Here is a 25,651-nt window from a genome sequence, read left to right on the forward strand (position 1 = left end):
TTTTTCCCCCTACCAAAATGAAAAACTCCACCTAAGGTATCATAGCTAATACCAGCTACATACGAAATGAACTACTCACACCCACTTGGTGAAAGAAATCAATTTTTTTCAGATATAGGCAGGCATTATCAAATGAAAAGCCCAAGGCCAAGAGAGCGATTCGATTTAATTTTTTATTTTTTTATTATGATATTATCAAACACTGAAATAGCTATTGCTAAAGTAATTATGGCAATGACGTCATACTAAATCTTGAGCGTGACATTGGGGACTGCATGTAACCATGGTTCATGGTTAATTGAGACTGATCTAAACCCTTATTACCTAACCGCATGCCTCAATGTGATTTGGATCAGAGTTCCAATTTTGTTCATCCATTTAACCTAAAGCTATCAGCTAAATCTAGACCTGTAAATGGACCGGATTTTGATTCGAACCCGCTCCACATCCGTGGCTATTGGACGGATTTGGATTGAAAATTTTGATCTGTTGATCCGTTAATCTGTGATTTTTTGACATGCATATAGTATACAATTACATGTGATTGCGATAAAATGTAAGATAAGTATGATGGTTACTTTTCAGGAATGCTTTCTAAGTTGGCTTTTTTTTCATTGTAAGATGGATAAATCATGCATGGTTGCATGCTGACAGAAAATCACTAACTTTTGAGCTAGGGGTTGAAGAAATGATTATGTTTGTATTAGAGAATGGTTGTAAAGTTAATAAATTTTGTTATCCTTATACGAAATGTGTGCATGCCAAACATTTGAAGGCTAGGGTAGTAAAACATCATTTAGTGGAGTTTGGTATTGATAAAACTTGCACAAAATGGATATGGCATATGGAAAATTCAGAAACTGAAGGGCATTTTGAAACTGTAGAGATCGAACATAGTCCTATAGGTATAGTTTTCAGAAGACTGATGAGTGATGAGCTTTTATGGTTTGTCAAGGATGACAATAAACTGTTTTACCCTTGCTGTACCCGTTTTACCAAGTTGAATGGACTTGTTAAAACTTATAATTTGAAAGCAAAACATGGGCTGAGTGATGCATATTATTTAGACATGTTAATACTTATCAGAATATTGCTTTCAAAAGGTAATGAAGTACCAGGTTCTTTCTATGAGTCCAAAAAGATATTGTGTGCAATAGGAATGGATTACGAAAAGATACATGTGCGCACTAATGACTGTATCTTATATAGGGATAGTCATGTTGATGCGAAATAGCTGCTCCGCTTGTGGTATATCTAGGTGGAAATTAGGAAAGAATAATGTAGAGAAAGTAGGAGTTCCAAGTAGTGTTTTGATATTCCACCTATACATTGGTTCCGAAAGATGTTTTAGTTGACACAGATAGCTAAAGCCTTGACGTGGCAAGCTAATGAATGAGTGTAAGATGATAAAGTGAGGCATCCGGTTAATTCCCCTACTTGGATGTTGTTGGCAGACCCACTTGCCGAGCGTACTAACTCATGCTCGTGCGGTAACAATGGGTGGTCCCATGTGACGACAGCAACAACCCCCATATAAATGAATCATTTTGCACTCAGCTTCATAGGTCTCTAGGCTCAAATAAACATTTGGTGTCGTGGCAAAAAAAGGATTCAGTGAATGGTAAAATTTTATTCGTTTGAACAAGGTAACTCTTAACCCTTTAATTGAAGATACGAAATTATATATGTGTTCAAATTGACCAAACATTTCCCTCGTTGAATAAACTATTACTCCACAGTAATGATGATAATCATATGGCACAATTAAATATGATCATATGGACAGGCATACATAATAAACAAACTGATAAAATAGATGACATTTTTTCATCCATTAAAGACATGGAAAATTACCATTTAGTAAAGGGATATCATATGACATTTTGAGACTTTTGATAAGGATTCCCCAAAAGTGGCAAGAATTCATCGCCACGAAATTCAACAATGGGATTTTATGCGGATTGGGCCGAGTCTGCCATTTCTGGGTTTCTGGTTCGCTAAGTGCGGCTTAACAAAGAACTTATCAAAGGTGTGGACTATCACGTTTTCAATGAAAACAAAACCAAAAATATAGCAACACACAAAAGAAATTTTCAGTGATGAAAAGCAAACACGAATAATTTAGTGGTTATTATGATAAATTACAAAGATTTTCAAACAATAATTGAGAACTATGTTATGCATTAGTGGGGCTCAAGAAACATAAATTATATTAGAAAGGATGAGCACAAGGCCATCCCCATGTGTCCTGCAGATACCAAAACAGATATAACTTCATTTTTCCAAAATGTATATAAAAATTGAAAAAGGTGTACCACAAGGAACAAGCTTACCATCACGTATACTACAAAATGGGCTGATATAAGTATAATGCTTTTAACATAGTTCCTATTGCCTCAACACTACTAAGGGCACGTTTACTTACAGGGTAAAATATTTCTGTGTTTACTAATACATAAATGATCAGAATGATTCTAGGTAAAAGTATTCATCCGTTTACTAACACATGAATGAATTGGAATCGATGTAGGTCCTACTTCCTTGTCAGGAATTGATTTCTGAATACTCATAAATTTGATTATGAAGGGGAGAGATGGATTTAGGAATCAAAGCCTCGGGAATGAAGACTGATTCATTTATTCTTCCATTCCAGTTGTCTCCGATTCAAAATTATTTTTAATTCCAGTATGTGAACATGCCATAAAACTAAAAACCCTGTCTTGAAACACCTGGTGAGCATCACTAACATTGCATTTCTTATATATAAAAAAAAAACAAAAACAAAAAAGCTAAGACTCTCTCAGCTTTAAAATGCACATATGAAGAAAAGCATGGGTGCAATCACATGCGGATCGTACCCGATTGACTAGACAAATTTGAATTCTTCTTCCATCACTTGGATTCATCTTCATTCCCAAACAAAATTCATACTGTTTTTCTTACCAACCAAATTACTTCAATAATCCAAAAGAGATTTACATTTTAAGTTTAAGTCTGGTATAGTGGGGAGTCTATAAAGCATCAATATGTATAGTGGGGAGTCTATAAAGCAAGTTTTAATTAATATAGTAGAAAATAATACTTCAATTCAGGGTTAATTCGATGATTCTATTCATCCCACAATAAGGGTATATATACAAGTCTAACTCTAATAGGAAACAATATTTCCATAATTACAGGATATCCTAATTAAATAAAATCCTAATTACATACAAATTTACAACGATTCTACACTCCCCCTCAAGTTGGTGCATAGATGTCTATCATGCCCAACTTGTCGACTGAGCTATCAAATACCTTTCTGGACACTCCTTTAGTAAGAACATCAGCTAATTGCTCATCTGAGTTTACAAATGGAAAGCAAATAACCTTTCTGTCAAGATTTTCTTTAATAAAATGACGATCAACCTCCACATGTTTTGTTCTATCATGCTGAACTGGATTATGTGCAATCTCAATGGCAGCTGTATTATCACAATGCAAATCCATAGGCTTTTTAGGCTTGTAACCCAGGTCTTTCAAGACATTACAAATCCGCAACATTTCACAGACTCCGTGTGTCATACCTCGGAACTCAGCTTCTGCACTTGATCTGGCAACAACATTCTGCCTTTTGCTACGCCAAGTGACAAGGTTCCCTCCAACAAAAGTGAAGTACCCAGATGTAGAACGTCTGTCAGTTTTATTACCAGCCCAATCTGCATCTGTGTATCCAACAACTTTCAATTCATCTTTTTTTGAAATAATAACCCTTTACCTGGTGTCATCTTCAAGTACCTCAAAATACGAAAGACTGCATCCATATGCTCTTCACTAGGACAATGCATAAATTGACTAACAACACTCACAGCATAAGCAATATCAGGTCTAGTATGTGAAAGATAAATCAACCTTCCTACAAAACGTTGATACCTTCCTTTATCAGTTGGAACTTGATCAGGATAGATCGCAAGTCCGTGATTCATCTCAATGGGTGTCTCGATGGGTCTGCAGTCCAACATCCCCATTTCAGCAAGTAAATCAAGAACATATTTCCTCTGTGAAAGTGAAATCCCCTTCTTAGACCTTGCAACTTCAATACCAAAAAAATACTTCAGTTGTCTCAGATCCTCCATTTCAAACTCCTTTGACAAATACTTTTGCAATACAGTTATCACTTTCGGATCATCCCCTGTAACAATCATGTCATCAACATACACAATAAGAGCTGTGATCTTACCATTCTTGCGCTTGATGAACAAGGTATGGTCAGAATTGCTCTGTCTGTATCCAAAGACTTTCATGGACTTTGAAAATCTTCCAAACCAAGCTCTTAGAGACTGCTTCCGGCCATACAACGACTTCTTCAATTTACACACTTTTCCAACGTCACTTGGGTAATTCTTACCTCCTGGGGGCACATCCATGTACACTTCTTCCTCCAAATTCCCATTAAGAAATGCATTCTTCACATCAAATTGGTGCAAGGGCCAACCTTTATTTGCTGCAAGTGAGATTAGAATCTGGACTGTATTAATCTTTGCCACAGGTGCAAAAGTCTCCTTATAATCAATCCCATAGCGTTGTGTATATCCTTTGGCAACCAACCTCGCCTTGTATCTATTAATAGTTCCATCTGCATTAAGCTTCACAGTAAATACCCAACGACATCCTACAGTCTTCTTTCCAACCGGCATAGGTACTAGCTCCCATGTTGCATTCTTTTGAAGAGTTTCTAATTCTTCATTCATCGCCTTCGTCCATTTTGGATCCGTCAATGCATCCTGCACGTTACTAGGAATAGATACAGTAGATAATTGATCAACAACAAGTGCATGTGACCTAGAAATCCTATGGTTAGACATAAAATTAGCTATAGGGTATTTAGCTTTGGCTTTGATATCTGGTTCATATTGTTTCTTAGGAATTCCATTGGTAACCCTTTGTGATTTTCTAGGTTCGACACTTTTTAACCCAGAAGATTCATTAAAGTTTAGGGGTACCTGAGGAGGATCATTTTGACCGGGATCTTCAGTTGGTGATGCAGAAGGGGGAATGTCTTGTGTGTGAGCTTCAGATACGTCTTGATTTTGCACTACAGGAAAATATGTCTTTCACGACTTGCAAAGCGCGCCGTATATTAAAATTTACGACGCGCAAAGTCGTGCAAAAATGCGCCCTTATAGACTGCGTCCTGAAATCGAGTTCAATTTTTGAATTTTACGGCGCGGAAAAAGAACGCCGTAAATGAACCCAAAAGCAAGTAGTGAATCTCTTCCCGCCAATTTGAAAATGTTAAACTGACGACCCCAATGCACGTCGTAATCAACACTTACGCATGCCGTAATTTTACATTTTGCACGTCGTAAATCAACACATGCACGCCTTAAATTTACATTTTGCACGTCGTAATTTTAAATTTTGCACGTCGTAAATCAACACATGCACGCCGTAAGTTTACATTTTGCACGTCGTAAATCAACATTTATGCACGTCGTAGATGGACAAATACGTGCCATAAATTTGTTTGTTTTTCCTGGATATTTTCCCCGTTTCAATGAGCTAATATGTTACATTTTCTTTACATTTCCACATTACATTAACTTAAGCACCCAAAAGTTAAGTAGACAAAGAAAATGTGCATTTTATAAAATTATCCATTATATCCAACAACTCAAATTAATCCAATGTTGACAAACTATTCGTCAAGCCATAACACAAAAGGCCTTCAAAATGAAATGAGAGGCAAGAACAAAAAAGAGGACTAAAACTTGCCCATCCTCGAATCTCATATATGCTCTACCTATCTTGTTTTTGAAATGATCAAACATCTTATCGGTAATGTTCTTGATTTGCTTTCACCTCCATTGCTTACTTGCAAGGAGGAAACAATCATATAACTTACACTTCATAAAGTATACAAATAGAAAAAGAATGCTAGCCAAACAAAAGAATAATGTATCTGCATTGGTCCAAAACTAATATTTACACATCATAGTATCATACTAATAAATGGCAGCATACTTCAAATATCCCGATCCCTGAATCAGAGCCACTTAAACTAGACTCGTCTTAAACTTCAGAAGTTTGTTTTTTCCCATGTCATCCCATATATCAAACTAAAGCATCAGAAATTCAAAAAAAGAGAAAAATGAGTACTAAATGCATCAAACATCAACATCACATATTCCATCTATCTCAATCACTCAGTGCACGAAACTATTGGTCTACATTTCTAAGACAAAGTAGCAGAGGTTGATCCATTACAAGCCTCATCTACATCACAACAACACTTCAAAGAAATAGTAAAACATATGTGTAACTGAAAGAAACAGTAAAACATGGGAGCACAACATAAGATGTGGATCACACACAGTGGAGAGTTTGTGTCTATTTCCTGAATAGATTCAGATCATATAATAATGCCTCAGTCACCAAAGCAGGAGGTCTATAAAGAGTGCAAAGACCATTAGACTGATTGATACTCTCCTTAGCAAGCAAGTTAGCCACTATATTCCCTTCCCTGTGAATAATAAATAATGATACTTTGATGATTAAGAGCTGCAATTCAATGCAATTTAAATATTTGAACCATAAAGTTGGACCAAGGATGTGTTGTTCTTTTATTTTGTTGTTTATCATCTTATCCAACATATCTAATGCATCCCACTATGCCAATAATGTCTTTAGACGACACACTTCAGACTACAGAATTCTTGTTTTCTGTCGTTTGAATTTTTTAAACTTCTTTAGACAACATATAAATTAATTATGTTGTCTGAATAGCATGAGAATCCATACTGTTTTAGTTTTTCTTGCTTTGAAAAATTCAGACAACAGATAACTGTCGTATGAATAAACTGAGAAATTCTCACTTTCAATTGAAAAAATAAGATGACAGATTTATGTTGTCTGAATGAAACGGGGAAATTACTTCACCTTGTGTGTCCAAAAATTGTTTTTTATTACCATGTAAACTTATCATCAATTTGCCTTAACATGTCCGTGTTTTTCCCACACTCGGTCAAAAAATCAAAAACACCTTCTCGCGCCTAGCTCTCTCTCGACCCAGCAGCAACCCAGAAGAACAACCCAGCAACATCCCATCCATTACCAGCAACCCAACCTAGATTCCCTTGATTCCTTTCCATCAGAAAAGACAGAAGGTTCCTTTGCACTCCCCGAACCAGGTTTTCCCAGAACTAGAGTTCTTCGATTTCAAGAGCTGGAGTCCGAAGTATTCAGTATTGTTAATTGCATGGTAAGCTCGTTCCTTCGATTCGTTTTGGATTTTAGGGTTTTGTTGGGATATTAATTTGGGGGGTTTTGCTAATCTTCTTTGAAATTAGATTGGGGCATTGGGGATTTTTTTGATTTACACGTTGGAGGTGACTGAAATGGAATTGAATTTTACTCAGGTTTAGGGATCTGGTACTGGGTTTTTGGATTACCTTATTGGTTTGTTCTTTAATTCGATTTGGGTGTTTATTAGCTATAACCTTTGAATAAAATTTGCTTAAACTTTATGGGTGTTCTTCAAATAGTTTTGAGCTGGACTCCGATTCGTTGTCGTTGTACTGTCTCCAGCTCTGAAGCCGTCTCGGCTCACTATACCCAGAAGACAAGACCTTGAGTATGAGTAACAAATGGATGGACGTAACAGATTACAGGGCTGGAAGAACAGTAGTGGATCCTTCGGAGAGATCTACTTAGGTGCGTTGTTCACTTCTTCTTTTACTTTGCTTGCTTTTCGTTATTGCTAAATCATGTTTGTGGTTCTATAAACTCTATACAATTTATATGTTCGGACTCATTTTTGTGGATTGGAATATCCCTTCTCTTACAAAAATCTCTACTTTATGTCAATTACGAGTTATTCATTTGCATACTGACAATGGGTAGAGTGTAGTTTGCTTAGTTCTGTTCATATAGCTTATCGTCAAATAGGTGCTAAGTTGTGTACATCAACTGTTTGTTAAAATGCCTCACCGATGGTTGATTAGCTAGTTATCATGTACCATTTGAATTAATACATAAACAATGAGCTCTGTTCATCCAAGTAGTCCAGTCTATCCAATATACAATTGTTTTATTTATTTTGATTGATATTGTTAGTCTTAAATCTCTGTCACATTATGATAAGAGCATATTGTATCTTTTTCAATTATGAACAAGTCTGCACAAAAGGCTAGAGTTTTTGCTGCATCAATCTGCGAACAAGTCCTATGCAGATTGTGGATCTTCAGATCCAAGATGGGTGCAAGTGTGGCTATGCCTTTTTCTGTCAACTGTCAATATATTTTATTTTTACAAGCTTCATTTTCTTCGTAGCAATTCTACTTTTGGCTTCAAATATAATATATATATATATATATATATATATATATATATCAAAGTATGTGCATCTAATAAGATGTCTATATCACAATGTGGGTGGTGTAAATTGACAAAGGTTTGAGATGTCTACATCATATTGCTTTGGAGCGAGTCTGTGATGCATGTTTTCAATTCTGGACTCCAAGGTTTTTGAGACTTTGAGTTCCCTTTATTTTGATCAATTTAATTACTTAGCTTGGCCATTGGAAATTGCAATCATATTTGTATGAGTTATAACTTATAAGCAAAGTCTTGTCTTCATCTTTATAGCTGTTTGGGAGGCGGATAAAAGGCTCAGGGTCTGCCGTCGATGGTTCCTCAGGATTGCTACGCAGGGGAGAGGACCGTGAACGAGGTTGAGTGTGCGTTCGTTGGCACATTTGGGCTGGGATGAGAGGAAGTAGAAGGCGGGGGAGGGGTGTTCTGTGATTGTAATATGGATAGCTTCTCTGTTCAAAATTCTCCATGGTTCATACTCACCTTCCAAGGGCGCTATCTTGGATGATTCTAATAATGGTGGGTGTTCTGCACGAGCGTTTGTATTTTACAGAGTGTTTTTTTTTTTTTTTTACTATTGGTTTAGTATAATGTGTTGTTGATATCAAGTGGTAGTGCCAAGAAGAGAACTGCATTGCTGGTTGTTGCCCACCCAGATGATGAGTCCATGTAAGCATAGCTTTACAAATTCCTTTATCATGTTTCAAGTCCAATTGGCTTTAGTTGTGGCTGACTTCAGCTGAGTTTCTTTTTAGTGTAATTTATGTTGTGGATCTTGAATGATGGGATGGTATGAAGGAGAATTTCTCTTCATCGTATAAACATCAGATTGCCTCTTATGATGCCCTTTGATTTTGATGTCTGCATATATTTTCAAAATTGATTGTTATCCTTGATGATTAACATCTGAGAAAAGTTCAAAGCCTGTTGCAGAAACTGCCGTGTGTGTGTGTGTGTGTGTGAGAGAGAGAGAGAGAGAGAGAGAGAGAGAGAGAGAGAGAGAGAGAGAGAGAGAGAGATATTAGGATACTCATAACTTGTAGTCCATAAGTTGTTGATCCAAGAAGTCATGGATAGGTGCTAACTTCTTTTGGAATTCTGCAGAAATTGCCCTGCAGCACAGCTCTCTTGGGTATTTGTTTTACCCTACTTAATTATCTTCAAATATCTTGAAATTTTGATATGTTTCTTTTCTGTTAGTTAACAAAGGATCTGAAAAGTTTCATCTTATTCCGAAGCAAAGTGAATTTTCGGTGATTTTCCAAATTTGGTCTGCATTTGGGAAAGTTCCAGCATTTTGAATGTATCATCTGATTTTCTGTTGAGATTTGAAATCCTATTTGAATAATTTAACCTCTGATTTTTATGTATATTGAATTATGCATTTGAAATGGTTGTTTCAAAACTGATTTCATGTCAATTGGACTTACAATGAATTTTTGGTGAATTTTCTAAGTTGACCATACTGCTGAGATTTTTTTATATAACTCCTGCAGTTCAGTCAGATTGTGTTCATCTTTTTCCTCACTTTCGGAACTCCGAATTGTATGAAATTTCAATGTGTTCTACTTAACATGTTTACTATGAGTCTGCAAAATTTCAAGTTCATGGCTATATCAATGAATTTTTAATAAATTCCCAAAGCTAAGTTGTTCATGCCTTAACATTCCAGTTCACTTATGTCTCCCTTTTGATGTGTGATGCAGATTGCTTTGACTATTTCATGTCGATTTTACTGGGAGAGAACAGCTTGCAGATCACCATGTCAGTTCCATATATATATATATATATATATATATGGTAGATGAATAGTACTAAGGAACTTCTTTTGTCCCTATAGATAGAACTGGTCACTATAGGATTATACTTAAACCTAGCTAGTTTTTTTGTGCCTTCATTGATCATACTTGAACCTAGTTTAGTATTAGGGAACTGATGGGATTGATCACTATATGTATTCATGTATTTTGGTGGAGACAATGACAAATATGGCTTCATTTTGATGACTAATTTTAATGGCTTTGGTGATTGTTATTTATGAATGATGTTGATATGGTTAAAATCCAACACAAGTTTAACAATATATGTTGTCTCAACATATATAGGAACAACTAAACCAAACTATAATATGTTGTTTCTTCTTACTTTTAAACAACAGAAAAGTGAAATCAAAATCAATATCAAACAACAGAAAAGTGAAGTCAACATCAATATCAAACAACAGAAGTTGCAATCAGACGACAGAACTCATCACATAGATGTTGTCTAAGTGGCATTATAACCATAAATGTATGTCTAAATCTGTTGTCCAAGATTATTTCCCAAAACATTTATCTGTTGTTTCTTTCTATCTGCCAACAACATTTATCTGTTGTTTCTTTTTATCTGCCAACAACATTTATCTGTTGTTTCTTCTTGTTACAAACAACAGAAGGTCACCAATTCTTCAAAGTTGGGAACTTCAGACGACAGTTTCTTAAATTGCATCTGTTGTGTGAAGGAAGGTGAGACGACTGATGATGTCTGTCGTTTGATGCCGTAAGAGACGGCAGCTGAATACACAACATAAAATTTGCATATCAGATGACAGATATCATCTGTCATCTGAAGGCATTATTGGCATAGTGTCCTCTCTTGTTTAGTGTTTATGATGCCTTGTGGCTGTTCCTCTTACAATGGAGTGCTACCTGTCCTTTTCTTGTTGGCTTGGCACAGTTTACATTATTTATGTTATGAAAATTCCATAAACTATTGCTCTTCGAAATTCCATAAACTAGAACATCTATTCCCTCAGACATCAGTTCTATGTTATGAAATGCACTCAAAGTCTAAAAGTTTACCTCAAATAGCACATATTAAAGTAGCTTGATGAAGTTGATAGGCCAAGCCACTGTGCTTCCTTTAGCTGCAGCAAGCGTACTGAACTCTTGGGTTGGCCGAAACAAAGGTATGTCATGCGAGACTTGACGCACCCAAACTTTCCAACAACCAAGATCAAGAGGAACACAATGTATTTTCTCGTTTGGATCCTCTGAGTGAAGGGCAGCAGCTGCAACAATCTTTTCCTCTTTATCCAACCAACTTAACAAGTGTAATTTCTTCATCTTTTCTTCATTCCCACCTTCCTTTTCTTTGGCTGTTGGCCGAATACTTGCATGTGTCTTCTGCTTGCTTTGTTTGTTTCATTCTTGTTCAGAATCTCCAACTCTATGATCTTTTTTTTTCTTTTCCTTTCTTGCTCTCTGCAGTGCCATTTACTTTTTTCCTTTGTGCAATCTCAATGGCAGATTGTTGAGCACTGCTTGTTTCCTTTTTATTATATAAACAATAAAATCAGTCACATTACTATACATATGAAAAAGAAATAACACATGATGTATTTTGGGCAAGAATACTTACATTCTTCTTTTCTCCTTTGTCTGACTGAGCTAAAATACTTTTTATCACCATCTTCAACTCTTGCAGCTCTTGTGAATCCAAACGGATTGAATCCATCCGATGATAGTCCAAGTCTCAGATTTCAAGGTTCTGATGCAAAGTTAGGCCACTTATTGTCAATGCTTTTCCATGCCGGAGAATCAACAGGGTGGCGCATCTTACCATCCTGACTTCTGTGATTGTAGTGCCAGGTTGACTGTTCAGCCATCTCCGCTGACTTAAACATCCTTCTAAACCTGGGTATGATTGGAAAATACCTCAAAACCTTTGCCGGAACTCCTTTACTAATTTAGTTGAGCACATAGATTCACAAGAAGAATACAAGAGACCAAGTACACAATAGGTAAAGAACTCAACCTAACAAAGCAGGCTCCTGCAAAAGACAATAGGAACTGAAGTGACTAAATCAACTCATACATTTCTAGTCAAAATGCAAAAGTTGTTATGTTAATACTTAATATTGCGTCAAGCCATTAGTTCCAACTTTGAAGCCTATTTATGTTGAACTGATAAGTGCACATTTAGTACCTGAGCCTTTATTCTCACTTGTGTCCAGCACATTTGAGTTAAACACCACCACAAATGCTAATGGCAAATCATGCTTTCAATTCTTTCAGATACATATTTTGCAAGAAACCTGTGCAGATCTATATATGTAGAAGCTAGCAGTTCACTTTCACAATTTGTGCAACTTCATCAAAAGATAATAGTTAGAAATAACCAAACACTCGCCTCAAGATTCATAACAGTAAAAACCATACAAGGATTTTATGATCCATAACAGCATTACTAGCAGACCAGACCGGCCACAGCCTTCTGTATCATGATGACTTTGTATTTCAATATATGTAATACATAATTTAGATCCATGAGAGAAGTCTAGCATCCTGCATTCTGGCTTGTACTGTAAATAATTTTGGTTTTTACCAAAGCTGCCATAGATTCCTTCCATTACAAGCTGAATATAGGGCTTTACGGAAAATATTCAAATAACTTGAGCATATAGTTTAATGGGAAAATTTGAACCTCTTTGAAAAGTTTCTTGTACCAAAATGTGAATTAGGGGAATGTGTTTTGAGTCGATTATGTTGGTTATTAGTCAAAGACATCAATTATGCAGATTGTCATCTACTTTACCCTTTATCAGTTTCTTTTTGCAGAGTAATAGTCAAAACTAAATACATCACTTTCCTAGTGTTAGCTAGTATCACATTGTAGGTTCTCTTAAAAAGGTGAAGTGATTGAAATGAAGCTTATATTACTTGATTGAAAAAAATCTAGTAGACCTACTCCTTATAGCGGTAGATCAATTTCCTACTATTTTTGACTAGCTTAGCTGCTTTGAGATTATGTCAATAATTATTCTACCTTTATTAAACTGATATAGTTGATGTATCCGAACCTTACTTATTAAGGCCATTATTATCTATGTGACTTTGAAATGAAGTGAGAAAGTGCAGTTTGGTCTGCCAAGCAGTGGTTAGGGATATTTGTAAGGCATGCCTTAGCTCAAGTGGTTTCCCTGGTACAAAAGAGAAAAGATGAGTTGCATGTGTGCTCAGACCTGCTAGGTTAGAGAGAGTGAGAGAAAGCTAAGCCACCAGCTCACTCAAGAGAGTCATTTATGTTATGATTTATGTTATAATCAAGCTTTGGGATTGTTTAAGAAACCCGAAAGGATATACATCTTCGACCAAGTTTGTCCCATCTTAGTGTCTTCTACTTAAAATCTTACATATACAGTACGTATTCAATCAATAATTGGAAACGATTAAATCTTCAAACATATTTAATTAAACAAGCAAACAAGCAAGTATAGAAGCATATCATATAGAAGTCCATACATGACTCACTCATTAAAGAGTCGAGAATCTGGCAGGTGCTATCATAGACTTTGAAGGTTTCACAACCTTTAAACATATGTGATCACAATGTTGTAGAATGTAGTAGTAGTACAATACTTATCAAAATGAAATATACTGCCAGCTAGAGCCAATTGCACTTGACCCTATATGAAACCAGTTTATGAACTTATCTTCTTTGTTTTGCATTTCATCAAACACATGGTGGGCATACTTCACAGTTCACAATGATGGTCAAAACGCAATATCTTCAGAGGATGAACAACCATTCTCCTTTTTTCAAACTTTTGTGATATACATTATCATGTATATGCAAGGAGATATTACAGAGGAGACTATTCAAAGATAAATGGTAAAGTGCTAACAGAGAGCCGCCGTTTTGAAGAATAGCTAGTCTCAAAGATAAATGGTAAATTGCCACAAAGGAGATATTCTTTGTGACTTCAAGAGAAAGCTAAGCCACCAGCTCGCTAATTTGATCAGTAAAAAACAGCCCACCCCACACTATGTTATGATTGAATGGAAATAATTTGTTTCGTTGAACTCGAAGAGCTACTGCTATAGATACTAGACCTTGAAGAATCAATAGCCACCAACCACTACTACAATAAGTTAATCAGACGACAAATATTTGGAGTTGTGTGATGACTAGCCTCACTGTGGTCTAAACGAGTGTTGTGTGATTGAAAAATCACACAACGGTGATTTCACCGTTGTGTGACAATACTTTGCTCAACAAAATACATGTTTACGTTGTGTGAATTCTGCGCAGGCATGTGCCTGGCATGGCATGCGCGGGGATGTGTCGACACATTCAGACAACAGAAGAAAGAATTAGCCGTTGTCTGAGATTCATAACACACAACAGATATAACTCATTCTTTGTTGTCTGAGGTTCATAACACACAACAAATATTACTGATTCTTTGTTGTCTGAGATATGTAACACACAACAGATATTACCCATTCTTTGTTGTCTGAGATTAATAATACACAACTGAAGTGAAATTACCTCCCTTGTCTGTTGATTACTCAGACAACAGAGATGATTTCATTTCTGTTGTGTGTTATGAATCTCACATAATAGAACTTTGTTTTCTTTTGTTGTTGGTTGTTAGTTCACACAACCACTATATTTGGTTAGCTGTGGTGTGAATATTGTAATCAGATTGGCTAATAGCCAATACATTGTTTTGTATTGTGTTGTATGAGATCAATGCTAGGTGAAATCATACAAAATCAATGCTAGAGATTATTACCAATGAACAATAATTTTATATTAATGCTAAAAGTAACTTTGATACATCAAAACAAACTCCAATTGATTCACTATATACAATTTTATAAGCATTTAAACATTTCATTGAACTAAGCCTTACAATTTCATAAGCTATACAAGATTGTGTTCGATCCTCACCCACAAGCAATGCTGTAATACGAGCAATCCAATTTCTATCTTGTGCAGCATATGCTTGAGGATTTTGATGGAAAAGTTCATTATCTTGTGCAGCATTAGCTCTATATTCATCTCCTACATGGAATCTTAGGCCTGAATCCACACCCAACTTGGATGCCAAGGACAGTTGCCTTTGATGCTGTGTCAACATCATATTTCTGCATAAAAAAAAATATAAAAAAAGAACATGGCAGAAACACAAACAAAGAAAGTTAGGTCCAATTTCTAACTTTTGGCAGATGGTCCATTACAATACCAACGTGATCTTAGACACTTGAAAACCTTATTTTTAATTCTTTTGCATCCTCTCCGAGATACATGCATGCACAAGACCTTATTTTTATGTCTTCATTGAATCAATTAGAGTAAACCAAATGCATGTGGTCAAGACGAAGTCTAAGAAAATAATGCACAACATCACATTCGACAAGACCAATATGTAAAAGCGTGGCATGCTTTTATAAGTATGAAGTCAAAGCACATTAAAATCTTACTCATATATACTGCATACATGCAGAGAAAATATCAAATATAACAGTGCGAATCATTAAGTTCATATGTTTAGGATCAAGAAAAGATAAGGGATAAAATGAATAGGATCAAGAAAACACTAGATGTATATGATAAGTTGCATCAAGACTGGCTATTTCAGTTACAAACTCTGGTGATCAAGAGTGAAATGCAAAATGCCTACCCACTGGCCGAACGAAATATAGGCAGTCCCATCTGTGCTATATGTTGTTCAGTCAGCAAAAGAGGGTTGGATAAGTCTCTACATAAAGCTGCAATCATAATAAGAGACACATTGCCAATGTTTCCTTAACATCATTAAAAATAAGCTTAGTTATTTGCATAAAGCCCAAGCAGCATTAACACAACTTACATAGAAAACTAATTCCTTGCATAGAAATATACTCATTATTAGCTGCCTGGAAAAAGCAGGCAACACCATCAATTGGTACTTATACTAGATAATCCATCCATTAAACCGCAGAGTATCACTTTGCAAAGTCAATGAACCTTTGATATCATATTAAGAAATTATATTTTAATAATGAAGTAGAAATTGGAAGGCGAAAGTACCTCATAGAGTTCATCTGATATAAGCCCCATCCAATGAGAACAAACATACCTTGAATTCTCATTGAGAGTTTGATCAGTAAGTGGACACCTTAGAAGGGACCCCTAAAACCATTCCGGATGACACACTCAGTATTCAACATTATAGAAGGAAATAAAAGAAGAAGGCAATACCAGATACTTTGAATAAGAAATCACTGGATTTTAAACAACTGCACAAGAGAGCAACAATTACCATTGAAGCATGAGAGTGAGAGAGAGAACAAGCAGATCAATACAAACCTCAGAATTGCGGTAACCACAAGCATCAGAATTTCGCAACTTATTTCACAATCTAAAGGGTAAAAAGACACAAAGGATATGGTGACAAACATTCGAGTCTCACATTTTGCAATACAAGTTCCGCATGTTGATGGGAACTCATCACCTGTCAACATACAAGGGAAAAAGTACAATTGAAAAATTAACAAATGGACACATAGATATAGAATTCTCGAATACTAAATGAAAAAAAATTATCTAATAGTTGATGTACCTGCTATGGTGCAGAGTATTGAAATAAAGCTTCAGAAATTTCCTCAGCATTAGTCTAAGCAATGGCTCGATGACCAGCTGTTGCACCAATGGAACCATGAGGTACTCTGTGCTCCTGGTCAGGACCAATTGGATTCGTTGATGCTACATCATGAGCTTGTCCTATTTGTGATGAGTCAACAACATACCCTAGGACTGATTGTTGCTTTGGAGTTTGATCATAAAACTCGATACTTAGTGATGGATCAGGGGATGGAGCAAACCTGATCAGATGAAATTTATATCCTCAATCACTGGACAGTCTGACAATGAATGATCCAAAATCCATCAACAAAAGGTAATTAAATGTCAACAGAACCCAGAGCAAACAACTTACAATTTAACATATTGCATCCCATAAGGAATCGAGAGATTAAAGCTATACTTTCAAAGGAAGAGAAAAGGACGGAAAATGAGCTCATGTAAATAATACTTTCAAACTATTTTACACATTTTTGCATACAACTCAGGAAAAAAATGGACATAAACTCACAATGCCGAGATTTTAAACTAACAGAAAACGAAGAAAGTAGTGATTTTTCATACAATGAATAAAAAACAATGAAAAAGATAGACATTACCCAGATGGAAAATACAACTGTTCCTTACAATCCATACTCAAAGAAACTGAAAACCCATGTAATAAAGAAACAAATTCAGTTGAAAAAGTATCAGACTCAACATTTTGGTTAATTTAAAATTGCGAGCTCTCAAACAGCTCAAAGTGCTCGAAACTGGGTCCAAAATAATTGATCGAAACAATGGAATACACCATGTGATACCCAAATGTGCAAGCTTTGATAACTAGAGAAAAGTTGGAGGAAGAGTAAAGGCATAGTGTTTTACTGATGTCCAACAATTTATCATTAAGTAAACTAAGAGGGAAGCAGAAGAAGAAACATTTTCGGTGTGGGATTGGTAAAAAGAGTTAACTTTGGACTGGGGAGTGATGCCTTTAATGATAGGAAACCTCTTCTCCTTCACTACTCTCCATTTTACGACTGCTTTAGCTTTGCTCTCTTCAGGCTTCAGACTTGAGGCTCCAGGCTCCAGTTCTGAGTGCATGTCACAGCGAAAGTGGAAGATATATATGAGTATGTATATGTTATAATTCCCTGCAAATATAATAAGTATGTATAGGTTATAAGAATGTCATTATCTTATCTCATATTATAAGTATGATTTAAAGTAACAGTGACAATAAGACATCAACAATTTCTTACAAAACAATAACAACAGAAGGAGTACCAACGAGACTACCACAGTTAACAACCAACAGTAACCTGCCCTTAAGAACCCCTAAACTTAAGTGACTATAAAAATGCATACAACTCTGCAAAAACTAAACCTGAACTCAGAAGGCACAGATTACTTGAAGTAGTTTTATTCAGTAGGGCATCAAAAGCCAATTGACATGATTAGGAATTAGGAAAAAGATAAACCCTTTCAGCGTTAGATTGTAAAGATAAACCCTTTCACAACTACAGCTTGGAATAGAGATTACCCAGATGGAAAATACAACTATTCCCTCAATCTATACTCAAAAGAACTGAAAACCCATGTAATGAAAAAACAAACTTCAGTTAAGATAGTATCAAAGACTCAACATCTTTGCTTAATATGAAATTGCAGACACTCAAACACCCTCAATATTGGACAAGTGCTACATTCCTTAATTTTCCACAATTCTAAGAGCAATTCTATGAGTTCACAGATTACCCATCTATCTCTGTTCACTCATTAGAACGAAATTTCCAAATAAAATTAACATCTTGAAGTCTTAAAAAAGCAACCTGAACCTGAATCCCAATATGTGCAAACCCAATCAAAATCCTACATTCAATTAGTTTAAGCTAATTGCAGAAACTGGAAACCAATATTGGAAATCGATGTCATACATAAACCCTAACCCTAAAGCTAAATTTATCATCCATTAGATCAAAGCAAAGAAAAACCAATCATCTGAGTTAGAGAGAGAGAGAGAGAGGGGGGGGGGGCAAAAAGGGACCTGGAGTCCTGAAGCTTAGCAGTGGACTTCTTCTCGACGCCAAGAACGATGGTGTCAGTACCACGGATGCCGACAGCGGCGTTACCATTTCACACGGCTTCGAGGGCGTACTCAACCTGGAAGAGCTGGTTGTCGGGAGAAAAAACTGTAATGGCCCTATCGTACCTCGCCATCTTTCTTCTTCTACTCTATTGCTTTCTTCTTCTTCCCCATGTAGATTATTCAAGAAGTATTGTCTCACAAGATAAGCTACTTTATCCTTCTCTTGCCAAAACTGCAGGAAAAGTCAATTAGATTTCAATGTTAAGCCCCGTTCAATGAAATTGGATAGGAAATTCAATGAAATTGGAATGAACCTGGAAGGGCCAAGGTGAGGGTGATCGATGGAGTAGCCGCGCTTGAAATAAACCTTGACTGAAGAACCATCCGCGACCTAAAACCTCTTATGCATCTCGGACGAGGAAGAGAGAGAGAAAGTAGATCTGGGACACTCTATCTCCTCCATCACTGAAGAGGATTTGGATTTCGATGGATAAAGAATAGAAGCAAGGAGATTGAGAGACTAAGAGAGGTTTCAGGAGAGAGAGGGGTTTCGCGGGGGAAGAGAGAAATAGAGAAGGGAGCCCGGAGGGGTTCACGACTAAGAGAGCTCGAGAGGGGTTATGTTTCGTTTTGTTTTTCTTTTCTTTTCTTTCGAACACTATGTGGCAAGGACTGGGTGAGGGCACAATTATACTTCAATAAATTCTAAAGTCTCTCACACAACAGAAACCTTACCAACTGTCGTATGAGTGCACTACATAAAATCAAAATGCCAAAACATGGAGGGAAACCTAGCGCCTACAATATTTTGGCTCAAAATGTTGCCGCCCAGTTCCAAGTTCACACAACAGAAAAATTTAAATATGTTGTCTGATGACCACAGCTTACACTAGGCCTATCTAGGAGAAGACATTCAAGCAAGCTTACTCAAACTTTGGTGCTTAGTTTTGCAATCACACAACAGAAATAATGAAACCCGTTGTACCTAGTAGCCCAAATTTTAGAGTTTCAAGAGCCAACCAAGACTCCAAAGTGGAGGGAAATCTGTCGCTAAATTTTTTAACACTCAGACGATGGACACTACTTAATTCCGTTGTGCAATGTAGTTTTGATAAAAAAGGTATCACTTTGTTGACATTCACACAACAGAATATCCCTAATACCATTGTACAATCGAGCTTACTTAAACACATAACAGATAATTTCTGTTCTGTTGTGTGATTAGTGTTGCGTGATTAACTTTTTGTAGTAGTGAACACAAGAATACTAACCAGAAAATCATACGAATGAACAAAAATCCAGAAAATCAGATACAATCTAACTTGGAAATTCATAAGCACATAATATGAACCACTCCCAACTCCCAAGATTCTGAATTACCCAAACCCAGAAAATCATCAATCACACAAAATAAAAAAAATAAATCCAGAAATACATAGAAGAAGTAAACCCTTACACTCGATGAACAAAATCAAAAGAGAAATCAGGAACGCACACCAAGTGTTCGACGCAATAACGATAACAAAAACTTCAAGAATCAACTGCAGTCACTTGTAGAAAACCAAAATCGAACACCGAGTATGTAAAATCAAAGCTTCAAAGCTAATAATCACATTAGAGTTGTGGATGAGAGAGAAGAAAGTACCAACGAGAAGAAAGTACCAACTGTGGCCGAAGCAATGGGAGAGGAGGAGGTCGGAGGAGGTCACCGCTTTTTGAGAGGCAGGAAGCAATGTAGAGTGAGAGAGACGAGGCGCGCTTTTCGTAACGGGCTAATTTTTATAAATGAGACAATTTTGTATACGTTGAAATCACGACGTGCAACGGAAAACGTCGTAAATTTCAATAAAAGTATGATTTTACGGGGTTCTTTACAAGCATGCCGTAATTTTCTTAAAAAAATTGTAAGATTTATGGCATGCATCTAATACACGTCGTAAATGATACTCATTCACAACGCGCATTTGATGCACGCCGTGAATCTTGCGTCGTGAATGACCCATTTTCCTATAGTATTGATTCAAACTATCCAGAAAAGTCGTCTCTTCTGTCTCGGAATTCACAACACTCTATTCGGCAGTCGCATTTTCTGTTTCGGAATTCGCAACACTTCGTTCAGAAGTCGCATTTTCTGTTTCGGAATTCTCAACACTTCGTTCGGCAGTCGCATTGTCTGTTTCGGAATTCACAATGCTCTGTTCAGTAACTGCATTTTCTGTTTCCGAATTTCTACCTTCAAATCTATCCTCCAAATTTTCCAAGTCTTCAAAGACATCAAAATCAATAATAGAACGAGGATTCTCTCCCCCTAAAAGGAAGACTGAGAAGCTCCCCCTGAGTAATAAGGCTCGGATTCACGAAAAGCAACATCAAGAAAGACATGTAGAGTGCCAGTAAGAGGATCATAACATCGATAACCCTTCTGGAAGTCAACATAACCAACAAAGATACACTTATGGGCACGGGGATCAAGCTTGCTACGTTGAGGCTTGGGAACATGAACATAGGCTGTGCATCCAAACACCCGGGGCTCCAAATTAGGTATAGAAGGGATGGTTAAAAGGGCATGAAGCTTCTGATGAGGATTCTGAAACTCAATCACCCGTGAAGGAGTACGGTTGATAAGATATGCTGCTGATTTTACTGCTTCTCCCCAATAGGATCGAGGTACATTCATGCCAAATAAGAAAGCACAAACAACTTCCATCAACTGCCTGTTCTTCCGTTCTGCTAAACCATTCTGTTGAGGAGTATAAGAATTGGAGGTTTGATGATGAATTCCATGTGACCGGCAAAACTCAATCATAGGGCCATTCATAAACTCTCCACCATTGTCAGACTGAAACATTCTGATGGATTGTTGATACTGAGTTGCCACAATTTTGTGAAATCCGGTAAACATGCCAAATAGATCACTCTTATTCTTCAGTAATGACACATTGACACCCATGTCATGCGAGTGCAATCATCAATAAACGTTACAAAATACCGAGCTCTAGAAAGAGAAGGAATTTTTGCAGGACTCCAGACATCAGAGTGAATCTTCATAAAAGGAACAGGACTTTTATTAAGACATGGTGAATATGAAATACGGTGACTCTTGGCCAGTTCACAAATGTCACAGTGGAAATCCAACTCACTAACAATTGAAAACAAATAACATTGCAGCTTCTTAAGATAACGAAAGGATAGATGACCTAAACGGCGATGCCATAACCATACAGCTTTTTTCGCATTTTCTACCCCGTTGATCTGATTAGCTTGTCCCAAAAGATGCTTCTGCTTCTTTCCAGTCTCTGTCAAATCCAGATAGTATAATTTCCCCTTCTAACACCATAACCAAGAATCCGTCTAGTCAGAATGTCCTGAAACACACAGAAAGACGGATAAAAGGTCACAATACACGCAAGAGCTAAAATAATTTGACCAACAGACAGAAGATTATAAGCTAGTGATGGAACAACTAAGACAGATTCAAGGGTATCAGATAAAGCAATGGAACGTTCTCTGGTGACCGGAGTTTGAGTACCATCAGCAATAGAGACAACGTTTTGAGGGGAATGTCTAAGGTTTTTCACGAGACTTGGGTCATTGGTCATATGGTCAGATGCACATGTATCAATTATCCATGTACTATTAAAAGTAACCTTACCCTTTGTTGAAACAAAAAAAGATAGATAATGAAAAAAGGACGGAAAATGCGTGAAGGTCAATTGCCCATAATTACACATGAGCTTACTAAGTATTAGAGTTTGATTGCAACTGATGCACGGTAATTCCCTGATAGGGATCATAGTTATCTCTTGGTGTTTCATGTCATGTCAAGTACAAGAGTCTTTCTAAAACTCAACCATACCATCAGTACACTATATAAGAGGCCAAGAAGGCCGTACAAGAGAAAAAGAAAAAAGGCAGAAGGAGAAGAAAAAGAGGCAGAAGGAGAAGGAAAGCAAAGGAGACAGAGGAAGCTGCAGCGTGTTCCATAGGAAAAAGGTGGAGAATCCATCTCTTTATGGTTTTACCACTTTCAAAGCTCCGGTGGCGGTGCCTTACGGTGCCAATACTGTTTCAGAGCTCCATTCGGCGTGCCTTAGGGTGCCGAAACTACTTTCAAAGAACTTTGACACGGCGTGCCTTAGGGTGCCGATATTATCCTCAAGGTTTGGCTGTTTAAAACACCAAACTGACAGAGGCCCCTTTGTGAATTACCATAGGGTTGTGATGGTTCAATATAAAAAAAGATAACAGGAACTCTGTCAATTCCATTTAAACACCACATATAATTCCTATCTGCATCTTTTCAAAACTCCATAGCCAAAAAAAGAGCCAGTCCCAACCTCCGTTCCGAAACACCTATTCTAAACAAACCAGTGGGAAGTTTAAAAAAGTCTCACCCTTGAGTTTAAATCTTGGAATTCTGAAGCTTGGCTAAACTATAGTATTCGTTCTCGTCTCGGGCCACCTGCATTGCCAGGGAGAGAGGTTGTCAAAATGAATCCAATTCCGCTGCAGACTATAAACTTAACGCCCACAAAGAAGTTGACATCAGAACTGACACTTCAAGAAGAAACTCACCAAAGAAAGAAGCTTCGTGAGGCCTCTGAGGCTCTGATAATTACCGCTTTCGTTTACACCTGCACATCAAACTATCCTGTTGAAATCAAATACAAGCTATGTTCAGAAAAGAAGTTGTTCTTGTCCAAAGTTTAATACTATTGGTCGACAGCTGTGTGTTTTTAAGGGCCACAGGTCAAGATGCAGGCCAACAGCAAAAAAAAAAGAGAAAGCAAGGCGGTGGAATGGCAAAATGACAACTCAAAACTTTGGTCAAGTGCACAAGACGGTTCGACACATTATTTGTCAAAGATATGTCGAAGTGCAGTATCATTCAAAGCATATTTTGAGGCCAAATTACATTTATTCCAAACAAAAAAAACTGTGAGCCAATATTGTTGCAGGAGGCTGAGGAGGTGCTCACATGGAAAAGTAGAGGGAGAAATATCTTGGTCTGGGATCTTTTAAACCAAGAAAGAATGTTTAATTAATCATGTCTTCCTTTGTGCAAAGTGTGCTGTGTGAAATGACACCACAAAGAAGAAAGGATAAAGGAAGCATAATTAATGAAAACTAGTTTTGTCTCTTTACAAATAAAGAAGTCTTGACACTCAGACCAAAAGCACCAACTCAGATAGCACGAGGAGGAAAAAATAAATAGAACCTAAATAGACAGAGGCTCACCCTCAAATTGATACTCTGGGATCTTAACTGCAGCTACTGTCCTCGCCCTATACCTGCACAAAGGGTTTATTAAATTTAGAATCCTCAAGGTTGCAGCATTAGGATTTGACAAAACACCAAGATAAATGTTTTCGGTGCAGAGAAACTAAAAGAAAAAGACAGAAGAGTCGCTGCAGAGGGAAGAGTTCAATCAAATGGTGCAAATACAATAACACTGACAAAGCAAAATGACAAGTATGTGTTCGTGGGTGCAGCGTGTCAAGAGAAGGGAGAGAGTTGAAAATTTGAGGTGGACTCGACTAAACAAATTCCAAAATTCAATTATGTGCAGCAGCTTTGGAGCATTACGGGTCCAAGAAGCTTCAAAGTGGTGCCAACCAAAAAAAAACTAAAAGAAGAAAAGTCTTAGCGGTGGCATCTTCGTGTCTAGCATGAAACCTTGATCTAAATGGGCTAACATCATCAAAACCATTCCAGAGATTGACAGAAGCACAAAGCAATATATATATAAAGAAAGAAGAAGAGGAATGAATGTTATGATGGTGTTGCAGACTAAGGGATTATATTAATTAAGCTATGCATAAGACAAAAGAGCTTAATTAACAACATGTCCAACACAATTGCAGAAGATGACAAAGGGGCATTGCAGACCATCAATTCATGCACAAGACAAAAGCTTAATCAACATATTCAAAGGAAAAGCTTGGCTTTGGTCTTCTAGTCAAAATTGCACAAAGGCACTAAGCAACAACAAAAAAAAACAAAGAAATGAAAAATGGGTGGTGGCGTTCCAGACCACCAATTTATGAAACAAGACAAAGGTTTAATCAACATGTTCAAAACAAGAAAGGTCAAGATTCAACAATTCCAGTCAATTGGGTATAAGGAAAAAGTGGGTTTGACCTCACCCACAACATGCCGACCTTTGAAGATGGCTCTTCGATGCGCAAAGCTCCTCCTTTTCAAAATCACTGTGAAATGTTTTGGAAGAAAAATGGGTGTCAGCATCTAGCCTTCTGAATCATAGCACTCGCTGGAAGCAAAAGCAGGGAGAAAGTCTTCACCTGATTTCTCACAGAGAGAAGTAAGGCGCCGAGTTTCAAGCTTCCAACACTCTGGGACTTGTCGTTGAAGACCCATGTATAGTTCCATCTCCGAATTGGCCTCTGTCTTCAAATCCATCTCCAATTCGACCTCGCAGAAGATCAGTATTGAGCTCGTGTTCTACCTGGTTTGGGATAAGATGGGGCGATATGCTTGGAGAGGAAAAAAGAATAAGAAACAACGAAAAGAAGAGGAGAATTGAAAGTAAAAAGGGAAGAAATGAAATTATGCCCGGGTGTCCTTATCAAATTTGGGACTCTGGGAAGATTGGGCCTTTGAACAGTTTGATGGGTGTCTGGGCCTTCGAAAAGTCTCTCTGATGCCCAAAACAAAAGTTCGATATACTTCCCCGAATTCTTTTCAAGAAAAATTGAGACTCGGAGTTCACTCGCTACATTGGGGGTCCCTGTATTAAATTTAGGGCTGAGAAAGCTTCATGGATCGAGGAACATGACTCGCGAGGATACAAAAGAAGTCCATGTCCAAATTTGGGCTCGT

At 37.0% G+C, this 25,651-nt stretch overlaps 1 protein-coding gene and 1 long non-coding RNA gene across 9 annotated transcripts; both read right to left on the bottom strand.

The window, feature by feature from the left end:
- Positions 1–16,883: 16,883 nt before the first annotated feature.
- On the bottom strand, positions 16,884–19,154 carry LOC121052688. Its single transcript, XM_040518126.1, has 3 exons — positions 18,770–19,154; positions 17,662–17,876; positions 16,884–16,985 (listed from the first exon to the last, which is right to left on the bottom strand). The coding sequence occupies exons 1-3, from the start codon at positions 18,855–18,857 to the stop codon at positions 16,968–16,970; spliced, it is 321 nt and encodes a 106-aa protein (XP_040374060.1). The 5' UTR covers positions 18,858–19,154; the 3' UTR covers positions 16,884–16,967.
- Positions 19,155–22,116: 2,962 nt separating this feature from the next.
- Positions 22,117–25,352, bottom strand: LOC112187160. Of its 8 annotated transcripts, none has more exons than XR_002931002.2 (6): positions 25,114–25,352; positions 24,958–25,020; positions 24,050–24,102; positions 23,387–23,445; positions 23,206–23,273; positions 22,117–22,176 (listed from the first exon to the last, which is right to left on the bottom strand). It is a non-coding gene; the product is annotated as an uncharacterized LOC112187160 (long non-coding RNA). The 8 variants fall into 8 exon arrangements; XR_002931004.2 differs by having other exon boundaries at positions 23,387–23,462; XR_005805499.1 differs by lacking the exon at positions 22,117–22,176 and having other exon boundaries at positions 22,184–23,273.
- Positions 25,353–25,651: the final 299 nt, after the last annotated feature.

The sequence above is a fragment of the Rosa chinensis genome, chromosome 1 (assembly GCF_002994745.2).
Source record: "Rosa chinensis cultivar Old Blush chromosome 1, RchiOBHm-V2, whole genome shotgun sequence".
Classification (NCBI taxonomy): Eukaryota; Viridiplantae; Streptophyta; class Magnoliopsida; order Rosales; family Rosaceae; genus Rosa; species Rosa chinensis.

What these genes read in the sequence shown, in the direction of transcription:
- LOC121052688 (XM_040518126.1), bottom strand. Translation starts at nt 18,857, where the DNA reads ATGGTAACGCCGCTGTCGGCATCCGTGGTACTGACACCATCGTTCTTG. An exon ending in GCTAAGCTTCAGGACTCCAG is followed by an intron (nt 17,877 to 18,769) that starts GTCCCTTTTTGC and finishes TTATATTTGCAG; the next exon opens with GGAATTATAACATATACATA.